This window comes from Biomphalaria glabrata, chromosome 6 (assembly GCF_947242115.1).
Source record: "Biomphalaria glabrata chromosome 6, xgBioGlab47.1, whole genome shotgun sequence".
NCBI classification, from domain to species: Eukaryota; Metazoa; Mollusca; class Gastropoda; family Planorbidae; genus Biomphalaria; species Biomphalaria glabrata.
In genome coordinates, this window is record NC_074716.1 from 24,748,460 (window position 1) to 24,761,574 (window position 13,115).

Below are 13,115 nucleotides of genomic sequence, written 5' to 3' on the forward strand. Positions count from 1 at the left end.
CAATAAAAAAAATTGTTAATTAACTATTAGTAATAAATTATTTTGTTTGGTATCTCGAACAAGGGAAAGAAATTGTAATTGACTGAAGTGGTGGTATAAGCTGAATTAGTCCCCTTTATAGGTCGTTGTCTGAGTCTTAGAAAAAAAAACCTGAAAAATAGGACGAGACTATAGAAACAATAAATAACTATACAATCTTCCATGTTCATAAGCACTACACTAGCAGAATAGTTACCGTGTTGGCTTGAGAAGCCTGAGTTCGAATTCACGTCGTTCCTCCCCAGCTTTTTTTTTATAAATGCTTTTTTATTGTCAGTCTGGATCTATAATAATAATAATAATAATAATCTTTATTATCCGTAAGGAAATTTGTCTTACAATTTGTGCATTATACCAAACAAAAAACATTATAACTATAAGAAACCAAAGTGTACATTCACACCAGACTCACTCATAATTTACATGTGACAAAGTTTATACCAGATTGTTCTTATTTAATGATTTGATTGCCAGGGGAACAAAAGAGTGTTTGTGTCTGTTTGTCTTTGCTATCGGTGTCTTGTATCTTTTTTGTGATGGTAAAATCACAAAATCCTGACACAAAGGGTGATTCTTTATTTCGAGGATCTTGTTAGCTTTTTTATAGATGTTTGTCTCAAACCACTTCCCAAATGGGGTTTGTTTTTTGCCAATGATTTTGCTAGCAGCATTTAGGATTCTATTAACTTTATTTTTATTTTTAATGCTCAGATTGCCATACCAGGCAGTGATATTGAAACTTAAAATATTGCTGATGTGAGCGTGATAAAACATAGCCAAGGCCTTTTCGCTAACATTAAACGAGGACAGTTTTCTTAGTAGTCGTAATCTTTGCTGCCCTTTTTTGCTGATATAATCAGTATTTGCAGTAAAATTTAGTTTATTGTCTAGGATAGTACCAAGGTATTTAAAGGTTTGCACAATTTCAATAGTCTCTCCAGCTGCAGAAACAATATCATTTTCCTTCTTGTCCCTACGAAAATCGATTATCATTTCTTTGGTTTTTTTTTACATTTAATAATAAAAAATTATCTTTACAGTATTCTTCAATGTGTTCTAATTCTTTGAAATACTCATTTACGTCTGAGCTCTCTGAGAGCAGGGCAAGAAGAGCCGCATCATCAGCGAATTTTGTAAAGGAGCAACAAGAACTATCGGATTGAAAATCATTGGTGTACAAAATGAACCACAATGGCGATGTTACAGCCCCCTGGGGCGCCCCTGTGTTCACTATGCGTTCATTAGATATAACATTGTTTACCCTAACCCTCTGAGCTCTCTGGGTCAAAAATTCATTAGCCCATAGTATTATGTATGGACTAATCTGCAACGCTTTCATCTTTTCAATGAGTAAATGAAGTTGTATAGTGTTAAAAGCTGATGAGAAATCCATAAAGAGCAATCTTACATAAGTGTTCGGTAAGTCTAGATGTTTGTAGACACAGTTTAAAATATTTAGGATGGCATCGTCTACACCTTTACCCTTTTGGTAAGCGAATTGTAAAGGGTCTAACTTATTACAAAGATCATTCAGAAGAAACATTTTAACCATTTTTTCTAAACATTTAGACACAATGGAAGTAAGTGAAACAGGTCTATAGTCATTCATTTCCTTCGGTTTGGAAACCTTTGGCACAGGTACAATTATAGATGACTTCCACACAGGTGGTATCTCATGGTTTAGTAATGAAGTAGAAAAAATATCTTGGAAAGGTTCAGCTAGTTGTTCAGCACATTCTTTTAAGATTCGCCCTTTTATTCCATCAGGCCCACCAGCTTTCATTGGGTTGACGTTTTTGAAAATGTTACAAACTTGCTCTTTAGTAATCGCTAATTCTAAACAGTTGTTAACATTGACATCCTCAAGGGCTTTGAGTCTTAGATAATTAAAATCTTTCGTGTCGAAGCGACAATAGAAATCATTTAACTCGTTGGCCAATGTTTTTTCGTCTCTTGTAGCAAGATTATTTTTAAATTTGACTTGTGCTCCTGCCATTTTGTTCATGATGCCCCACGCCATTTAATGACATGACTGATACAAACTTTATCGATGCAAGTTAGGTCAGTTGCAGATAGGCCTGCTTCTTCTCTCAGCTTTTTGTTGGTTCGGCGCTCTTTCGCCCTGGCCACTCTTCTTGCTTCAAATCTTGAGACTCCGAGACTCACAGCCTCACGCCATGAGGAGCGATCGAGAGCTAGTACTTCCCAGCTGTGAAAGTCGATATCGCATTCCTTGTAGGAGTTCCTGAGAGCGTCTCCACAGCGCCCGTATTGACCTGCCTGGGAGGGCCCACACACACACACACACACACAACCCCCCCCCAGCACAGAAGGCGACCGTCTGACATGCGAACCACATGTCCCGCTCACCGAAGCCGGGACCCCCCACGTCTTCAGTGTAACCACCTATTGAACTATTCCTACATTTGACATTGCTCATGGAGAAATCTTTTGTTTCTTGTATGAACTAATTTGCAAGGTGAGACAGACAAGTTTGAAACATGACTTAGGTTTCCAAGGATCACTCTCTGATGACGCAACAAGCTCATCAACCAGCAACCATTTAGGCCTCTACGTAAAGCTGAATGACTCACAGGAGATCCCGATGGAGCATACGGTCTGTTGCCTGCTCGTGTAGCAAACGCTCCGACTAGTCATCGTGATAGTACCGAGTTCAAACACTGCCCGCCTTTATTCCAGGCTAGGACTTAGTCATCTACAGTACTAAAAGGTCGTCTTAAACTTGCATAACAAAACAAACTTAGTGCTAAATGTGCTAAAATAAATGCAGATTTCTCTGAAGTCCATAAACTAGGTCATGGTTGACAGGTATAAATGCATTTGTAGAAGAAAAAAAAAACTTTTATCTTTTTTTTTTTCCATCTCTCGGTGTCCTCAATTGGCACTCAGCACTCTTGGCAGTGACATACGATATAATTTATGTCACCTTGTCAAGTGCCTATCGATTTACGCCTGGCTCTGTGCTTTATGATTAAGTTGGCACAAGCGCTGATCTATTGCAGATTAAACTCAGAAAATAGGATAAGAAAAATTTTGTGATTCTTCATTTTAATATTAAGAGAATAGTTAATATACTAAACACACAAAAAAAGTGTATAGACCTGTGAAAATGGTGAGATGTACGTACAGTGGGCTGATAAACTGTTTTCTAAGTGTAGCAATAGTTTAAAGTGAAAGTTGAAAACATGGTCACGTGATGGTTGATTTTAAAACTACTCGGACGTTTTTGTTTTCATCCTCGGCAGAAAGTAAAAAAGAAAAAAAAGAAGAAAAAGAAAAAGAAGAAAAAACTGGAGCCACTGTTTGAAGAAGAGCTAGAACCGGAAACAGTTCCTACAGGTATTCATGTCTTCACTTAGGAGTGTGTCCAAGTGTTTGTTGATTGAGAAGGGAGGGGGCAGGCGTTAGTGACTTCAAACTATAGGTAAATTAGAAAATGTCCTTTCGAAACAAAGTACGCAGCTACAAGAGATTATTATTTTGGCTTGAAGACTCTTCGTGTTATCCACCAGTAAAATCTGTTAGGCTGTGCCTGTTTCTTTTGCCTAGATGATGTTATGCTAGTCAACATCTAGTGTGAAAAGTTACTTGTGTTGATTTGGTTTTAGTATCTTGAATAATTACAAACACCTGATTAGCTTGACAACATTTTGATTAACCCTGTCACTTGATTCTACATCTTCATTTCATTTTTGTCCACCTGCCGAGCCAGCTCCAGAACCTACACCACAGGCAAGCCCAAAGAAGTATGTGCCACCATACAACAAGAAGTTGCCACCTCTCAAAACTTATGAAAAACCCAAACCGCGAATAAAATACACAGGGGTAAGAAAGACACTCTAGTTTATTACGTTCTGGTTGCCTGTAATTAGTAGTCATGGAGTTTCTTATAGCTGTAGCTTAGGAGCCAACGGTTTTGTGGGGCACAAATAAAAATTGTTCATCGATATTTTCAAATCCGGTCCTGGTGACTAGTGAATAAATAGCTAACTTAAATACTGATCACTTGATCTGTCTTGTAGATATATAATGATCTCTTGGTTGGTGTTTTACTCTTGAGTTAGTCTTTCAATAGATTGTATTCTTTAAAAATATAAAATGCTGAATTAATCATGATGGAGTTTTTTTTGGTCTAGTTTTATTAATCAATGAAAACTGAGTTAAAAGCGTCCAAATAAGAGTTAGTTTACAGCTTGGTGTTCTTCTTTTTAGCCTAGCATGTAATCTGCGTATTGCTACCGTTGCCAAGTAACAATTTACTTGCTACCGTTGCCAAGTAACAATTTACTTGCTACCGTTGCCAAGTAACAATTTACTTACTACCGTTGCCAAGTAACAATTTACTTGCTACCGTTGCCAAGTAACAATTTACTTGCTACCGTTGCCAAGTAACAATTTACTTACTACCGTTGCCAAGTAACAATTTACTTGCTACCGTTGCCAAGTAACAATTTATTTACTACCGTTGCCAAGTAACAATTTACTTAATACCGTTGCCAAGTAACAATTTACTTGCTACCGTTACCAAGTAACAATTTACTTACTGCCTTTGCCAAGTAACAATTTACTTACTACCGTTGCCAAGTAACAATTTACTTACTACCGTTGCCAAGTAACAATTTACTTACTACCTTTGCCAAGTAACAATTTACTTACTGCCTTTGCCAAGTAACAATTTACTTACTACCGTTGCCAAGTAACAATTTACTTACTACCGTTGCCAAGTAACAATTTACTTACTACCGTTGCCAAGTAACAATTTACTTACTACCGTTGCCAAGTAACAATTTACTTGCTACCGTTGCCAAGTAACAATTTACTTACTGCCTTTGCCAAGTAACAATTTACTTGCTACCGTTGCCAAGTAACAATTTACTTACTGCCTTTGCCAAGTAACAATTTACTTGCTACCGTTGCCAAGTAACAATTTACTTTCTACCGTTGCCAAGTAACAATTTACTTGCTACCGTTGCCAAGTAACAATTTACTTACTACCGTTGCCAAGTAACAATTTACTTGCTACCGTTGCCAAGTAACAATTTACTTGCTACCGTTGCCAAGTAACAATTTACTTACTACCGTTGCCAAGTAACAATTTACTCTCTACCGTTGCCAAGTAACAATTTACTTACTACCGTTGCCAAGTAACAATTTACTTGCTACCGTTGCCAAGTAACAATTTACTTACTACCGTTGCCAAGTAACAATTTACTTGCTACCGTTGCCAAGTAACAATTTGCTTACTACCGTTGCCAAGTAACAATTTACTTGCTACCGTTGCAAAGCAGCTTTTTGCTTGATTCCTAAGTTCATGTGTACTTGAACAAGTTACATGTGGCTCTCAGTTCACATCTGTATACATTTTGTATATTCTTTTAAACTGAAAGATTTTTCTGAATTTAAACAGTTCATGTGTAAACAGTTCAAATGGTTCTGACCCAAACGAATTATGTTAAATGTTCAATATTAGTTTCAAGAACATATTCTATAGTTGCCAATGAGTGGTTGGAAGAGTAGTCACAACACTGTCAATACCAATTTGATTTAATTTTTTGTTACATTTTAGTGTATCATTATTCATTGCATACAGACCTGTAGTTAAAAGTGATTTCTTATTGAATCCCAAATAAACTACTCAATCTAATGTAATGTGTGTGTGTATGTGTTGGTCTGGCAAGTTTTACAGGGCCAACTTTGAACTTGTACTAAGCGTAGAGGTTGAACTACAGTTACATATCCATACACTGAAGTCAACACCACGTGACAGTTCTCTTTCTGAACTGTCGTCTTTGTCTCCTTATAATCTTGAGTGTAGGCGTAGGCGTCTGTACATGTCAGTGTGACTTGAGTGTAGGCGTCTGTACATGTCAGTGTGACTTGAGTGTAGGCGTCTGTACATGTCAGTGTGACTTGAGTGTAGGCGTCTGTACATGTCAGTGTGACTTGAGTGTAGGCGTCTGTACATGTCAGTGTGACTTGAGTGTAGGCGTCTGTACATGTCAGTGTGACTTGAGAGTAGGCGTCTGTACATGTCAGTGTGACTTGAGTGTAGGCGTCTGTACATGTCAGTGTGATATCGTAGTAGAGCTATGTGTCGAGAACTCTGGGTGTTGTGATAGAGACCATCATACGACGGAATGAATAGGCCTAAATCAGGGTTTTGTTTACTATATGTTGACAAGTACTGACCAACATTAATGTAAAGACATTTTGTTTGAATGAGGCATTAATATTCATTTTCAATGTTATAGCAAATATCTTTGTATGTATTTCTGCCTAGGCGCCACCTCCAGGTCAGAGCAAGCCATATGTTTCACCTTTGTTCAAACTGAAGCCCTGGATACCGCCCCCGCCACCACCATCTCCGCCCAAGAAGCCACTCGTCCCGCGTCTGTCGGGTCAGCCGGAACCGCGCCCAGTGACATATCACCCTCCTTTGACGGGATCAGAGGTACCTTACAGTCAAAAGTATAAAATTGGTGAGGCAGGCAAACCTGGTCCTGGGTTCACACTCCATCAAATCAAACCTTTGCCTCCAATAACTGAGCTCCAGGTACGTCCATTTTATCCTGCAATCAAAACTTCACATCAAGCCTGAGATGATGGGTGATATATATGTGTATATGTGTGTGGATTTGTCATTGTAGAATCTGAGTGTCTTCTGATGTATATGGGAGTCTGCCAGCTAAGAGTCTCAAGTCTTCATTTTTAAAAGCTGTGTTAGTATGTAATATTGGTGACAATGTGTCTGCATATCCATGATTCTAAGTATTTAAGGGTCTGGATGCATGTGTCTTGTTTGGATGCGTGTGAATCAGAAAATGAATATAAATTTGAAGTATTTATATTTACTGTACTGTGTCTTAATCCTCTGAATCTTAATGTGTACATTTTTTTAATGGCAATGTATACATTTAAATGATCTTAAATAAAAATCGTGCATTTTGTTTCACAATGTCAAGGCTGCCGAGCCACCTAAAAGTCAAAGAGTTCCAATCCAACTTCCTACAGTCGCTAAAATTGATTCTCGAGGAAACCTTACTATTGGCATTGAAGGGAATTCCAAAAATATTCCACCAGGTGTCACTGTACAGGTATTATAACATTCTGAAATTTGATTGGATAGTATTTAGTGGTTTCGGTTTTAAATATGTCAATTTTGCTCAAGAATTAAATTGTCCGAAGTTTATTGAGGTTCTAATGGCTTGGTCCTCAATACAAAATTTAAGTTTTAGTTTTCTTTGACTGCAAATTGAAATGAGTGTCAGATTTGCTGAAATTAAATCTTGTAAAATGAGAATGTATGAATAAGCAAATACATATAAACTGGTAGATAAGGAAATATCTATTTCAATCATTTGTTTCGGTGATGTAATTTGAAACTTAATTTTTATGAAAGAGTTAATACAATATTGTTTGTATTTTGTGTAAAATTAAATAGTTTGATTTTGTCGCTATTTGTATTTATCTCACTTTATTACTTACCTAACTTCCTCTTTCTCTCTTTTTTAAATCTCTCTGTACCCAGTATTTCTTTATATCTCTCTCTTTCTTTATCTCTCTGTATTTCTTTATCTCTTTATCTTTCTTTCTTTATCTCCCTGTATTTCTTTATCTCTCTGTATTTCTTTATCTCTCTGTATTTCTTTATCTCTCTCTCTCGTTCTTTAACTCTCTGTATTTCTTGCTCGTTCTTTTTCACACTTTCTTTCTCTGTCTCTTTTATATTCACTCTCTTCTGTCTCTCTTTCCCTCTCTCTCCCTTTCTCATCCGCTACCTCCATTTTCGTGTTATTCTGTTCAAGGTGACTTTGGTCAGTGGATACGCTCCAATGGATAACCCCACGAGATCGTATTTGCCGACTAGACGTAACAACGCCAAGTTCCAACTCTGGTCCAAGCTGGTTCCACTGCCTCCAGAGTTTGCAGAGTTTGACTCCAGTCCTGTAGACGACCTACCTGGTCGAGGCAAGTTCCCGAGACTCAACACAACCATGACATATGAGAACTACGTCCGATACCGACGCATTTTTAACTGACCAAAGTCTATGACAACAACCACTGACCACAACCTTGTTCGGACCAAATCTGCTAGGATACAGAGAGCACATCTCGAACTTCTCTAAACAGGAGAGTGCCGATTATCCAAACTGCTTCAAATCTGTGACATTTGCATGAAGAAACCAAGAGCAGAACTTCAACATTGACTGGAACAGTTTGAGTTTCTAGAGTGCGTAATGAAGTTGTGTTTGTCTTAGTTCATGTAGTTGAAATCTACTAACACCTTCTCAGGAGATCATCGAGGCTTTTAATTGATGTATGTGGGAAGAGTGTAGGACATTGGTGACTGACAAAACCCAGGTCTCTCATTGGTCAAGTCCAAATGGAATCGTCTACTTGTTTTTTAAATCCTATTCAAGGTCATGTTTTGTTGTTGTTTGTCCACAGTACATTTCCCACCACGACGTCACATTGTCATTAACTAATTTTACTGTGTGTGTAATTTAGAATTTTACTAATGAGTCCAAACGTTTACACGGACCAAGCCATTAGGTCACGTGGCTTTACAAGCTCTAGTAGTGAAACTCTAGTGAAATCATTTTCACCATTTTACATTTAGAACACTTTTTTTTATTCAACATAAGGGGGATGCACAATGAAATTTCAATTTTTGTAATTTACAGATAAATAGAAAAGCTTTATGCATGACTTGATAGAACATATAGAGACATGAGTAACCATACACATTTTATGAGTGTAGCCTTTTGGGTTGCTATGGAAATGGCGGCCATCTTGAAAATAAACAATATTTACAAAATTCTTAAAATATTCTAAAGTACTCAAAATTTTTTTAATTTTTTGATTGCATCTGATAGATATTTGAATCCCATAGGTAACTGGCTAATTTTGTTTTGAAAATTATTACTGGTTTAATTTTTATGAATTTTTAAAATTTTTATTTTTTTCCGACCCCATTTTTCATCTGAGGTCACATCATTATTTTTATTTTTTTATGAAATTTATTATACATATTGAAAATTTTTGCAGCCTATTACCTATGATATACTATCAATAAACTACATGTGAAAAATTATTAGTCTAACTTATACAGAACTAAAGATTTTGAGATTCTTGTGGACAACATGCACCTAAAAATACATTTTGAGAAAAACGCATTTAAAGTTTTTAAAATGATATAAAATATTTATTGTAACCATAAAAATGAAAAAAAAGGGAATATTTACATAAAACAACATAATAGATAATAAAAAAACAAAAAACTATTCATTAAAATGGCCTGATTGATAGGTTGGACCTTCTAGAACCTCTGCCCGGTGCTCATGCTCAATTCTTCGTTTTTTCAAGTTTTTTCTCCTAGACACTAATGCGATTGATTTTCTTTTTCTAACAAGCTGTAGTTTGACATTTTGCTTTTTCTCACTAGAAGAAATGTTCTTTAGTGTCCAGGGAATGCCTAATATGTCAAAAACTGATCTGATGCCAACAGGTCCATTATTGAAGGCTAAAACAGCAAGGTATGTCGCAGCCCTTACCGTTTTTAATGTTGCGAATTCTGTTTTGGGGCATCTTTGCCAAATGAGGGAATGAAAAGATTCATTGGCGTTTTGTGTTCCCATTCTAGAACATATTTATAACAGATCTGTGTCTGTTAGTCTTTTCATTATAGGAAATAACAGTTTACCTATTTCTGATGTGATGGTCTGGTTGTGTTTTTTATATGGCTGTTTTAGTGCCTCTGATCTCTTAAAGTGACACCAAGATGTAGCGCCATCAGGACACAACCTGTGGTTATGATCTAGGTCTGAGCTCATCATATGAAAAAATGAGCCCATAACAGCCAGCTTCATTTTTTGAATGTCGGGAGCATTTTGGCGCAGAGCTTTGGAATAGTAATTTGTAATTTTTTCAATTTTTGGCTTTGTAAGCCTATAATTTAGTTCTTTTTTGTTAGACATTTTTAAATTGTTCAAAGCATTAAACATTCTTTTTGAGATGTGGTTAATGCAGTCCTCTTTTAAGATTTCTACATCATATCCTAAGTTGGTAATGGCAGATGAATGCGATTTACTATCGCCATCACACAGCATCGTGCCATAAACAAGTTTTCTGGATGCCACAGAGCGCGAAAAGATTTTGGATGCTGCTGCGGCCTCCATTGCATTTGCTGAGCCACTGAAGTTTTTTTTTTGACACATATGCTTAGAGGCATCAAAGTTTAGTTCTGCAGAGTTTGAATCACAAACATGGCAATAATTTGATAGGACTTCGGTGTCGATGACGAGTCCAGTATCAAAATCAATAACTGTGCCAATTCCTGAATGAGATGAGTGGCCCCTTTTATGCCAAGTCCCATCGAAAGAAACTGTAATAACAGGACAGCCTGTTGAACTTATTCTTTCATCTGTAGTTAGAGGTTGTGAAATGTTTCTTCCATGCACAACAGCAGATGCCCTAATCATACATTCGTCACCAGCTTCAATTATAGCAGTATTGACTATGTTAGCTAGATTGTTATAAGTATTTCTGTGCATGCAGGGCATACTCATAAGTCCAGAAAACCTATCAAATTTAGAATGCGAGATTCCAGATTCTTTTAATGCAGCGACAGCGCGGACATTAATATCCAGATGAACATCATTACTTTTTTTTGAGGTCCAGTCGGACCACAAATATGTTTCACAATTTAGGCATTTGATTTTAATCAAATGAGCCATGCCTTTTGATCGTGTGATGCACATAGTTAATTTGTTGTCAAAGCAATGTGGACAGCACAACAAGGAGACCATTGTGGTCAATTGCATTGAATTCATCATGACGTATATGAAATCTTCAGGCAGCCTCTTATTGGTGTTATCAGCGTTAGTAACTGCAGTTAGGGATATTTTTCGCTCAGCTGCACTTGCAGGCTGTGTTGTTGCTGCTTCAGATCCAGTTGTATCCAAAACAGAGCTGCAAACAAATAAAAAATAAATTAGAGGGTCTTTAAAAAAAAATTCAATAGTATGAAAGTACACGTCACATCTATCACAACATGAAGATTATTTAAAATTTTATAATGCATTTTAGAAATCATATATTGTATTTATCATAAAAAGTAAAGAATGTATAGAGACATGTTACATGTAATGTAGATCTATATATAACAATATGTACTAGATCTAAAAAAAACAACTAAGACCAAGACTTGAGTTGAAGTTGAAGTCCTACAATACTGTTCAATACATCATCATACATGATAATCTAATCTCTAGAGATTATCTAGTTCTTATGTGATCTATGCTCCTAATATAGACTAGATCTATAAAAGGATAGATCTCTATGTTTGCAATCATTTTCATGATATTTATTTAATGTCTATAGAATCTAGATGTGATTCATTGGATAAACACGTTGTCGAACTCAAAGAGCCAAGGTTTCATTATTTTATGTGTCAGCACACGCTTGTCTAGTAAATAAAAAAAAAAGCAAACTCTAGATCTAGACTTACCTTTGTAATTGTGCATTTGTCTTTGAAGCATGTCGTCCTCTGGGCTTACAGTAAAGTTTTTTCTTTCCAAACATATAACCTTTTGTTGGCATTTCTGAGTTTCAATAATGAATCGAGTGTTGATGTGATGGAAGTTTACAGAAGAAGGACCGGTTCACGTCATGTGCGCATGCGTGCATACTTTGTTGTTACGGAAGCTTTTTCAGTGCGCATGCGTGTATGTACAGTAACCAGTGAAGCTTTGATGGTGCGCATGCGTAAATATGGCTTTGTGGGTGTGTATATGAGGATATAGGGAAAAAAGGTAGTGACGTATTTTGAAAGTTTATTGCAGTACTATTTATTTATAGAATGAGAAACCATGCACATAATGGGAACTAGAAAAGTAGACCTTTGTATCGATACCATCTGTTAGGGATGAGAGCGTACATTAGCTTATCAACTATAGCTTACAAAATGTTGATTTTTCACCAAAACATCAAAATTTTGCTTATATATCTACATTTAAAATACAAAATTGATGTATAAAACGTATTTTTTTTTTTTAGTATTCTGATAGGGAATTCGTATTCTAGACATTTTAAACTATTAAAATCAATTAATTTTAAAATATCGATATTTTTGACCTAAATCTATGTTTTCTCACTGTGCATCCCCCATAAATGATGATAACTGGCTTCATCTTATTCTGTTGCAATAGTTTTTCTTTCATCTTTTATCTTAAAAATAATGAATGCATCACTAAAGCCTTTGATCATTTGTTTATTTATTTATTTTATCGTATGCCTAGTGGCCATTTTGTTATTTCATTCACAATTTAAAGAAAAAGTTTTTTTTTAAGTAATCACAGAAATGTTTAGAACAATAAAACCGATATAGCTCATGGACTGTTTGTGTCTAATAATCCAGCCTTGTGTTTCTATTTGCAGCCTACACTAATCAAATATGTCAATGCCAGCCCTGCGTCCAGAGTCAAGTTTTTTATCCGGGACTTACCTAATCAACTTCGTGGTGTACGGATGTATCCATGGAAACCGCCATCACATTTTAATCCCGCAGCCAGATGTAGTAGAAAATAGTCCGCACTTTCAATGCAATAAATAGATCTACTATTGTTGATAGAAAATAAACAAAAATATGTTTTTCCCTACTGTTATATTTCTCTTTTCACATTATTATTACTACATTTATTAGGTCTGCTCTATTTATTTTATTTATTTTTATTTTTCATTATTTGTATCTGTTCATGAAATAGGAAAGACAACTCGGAATATTTTTGTTCACGCCACAGCAATCATTTTAGACCGCCCCCCTTTTTCCTCCCTTTTACTATTATTCTTTTTTTATTGGTTTATAATTATCTCTTGACTTTTGAAACTGCGGGGGTCACGTCACGTTTCTTTCACTGGTACATCTTTAATCAAACCAACGAAAGCCTAACTATGGAAGTGGTTTGTGATGATTGATTGGGTATTTACAATTTCTCTTATTTGATTGCAGAATTCATAAGTGGAACTTGGATTTCGAAAATGGCTCAAAAGGTTTT

The 13,115-nt window shown here is 36.0% G+C and overlaps 1 protein-coding gene across 4 annotated transcripts in view; it reads left to right on the forward strand.

Moving 5' to 3' along the window:
* LOC106050938 (uncharacterized) overlaps window positions 1-12,715 on the forward strand; it is a 68,012-nt gene extending 55,297 nt beyond the window's left edge. Inside the window, exons 17-22 of one of the 4 annotated variants that reach the window (XM_056032715.1) lie at window positions 3,306-3,399; window positions 3,773-3,885; window positions 6,341-6,613; window positions 7,023-7,154; window positions 7,866-8,290; window positions 12,499-12,715. In XM_056032715.1, the coding sequence (XP_055888690.1) occupies window positions 3,306-3,399; window positions 3,773-3,885; window positions 6,341-6,613; window positions 7,023-7,154; window positions 7,866-8,099 (846 nt within the window). In that variant the 3' untranslated portion in view covers window positions 8,100-8,290; window positions 12,499-12,715. Of the gene's footprint in view, window positions 1-3,305; window positions 3,400-3,762; window positions 3,886-6,340; window positions 6,614-7,022; window positions 7,155-7,865; window positions 8,291-8,936; window positions 8,954-12,498 lie in introns of all 4 variants that reach the window. The other 3 variants (XM_056032714.1, XM_056032717.1, XM_056032716.1) reach the window with 3 other exon arrangements.
* Window positions 12,716-13,115: the final 400 nt, after the last annotated feature.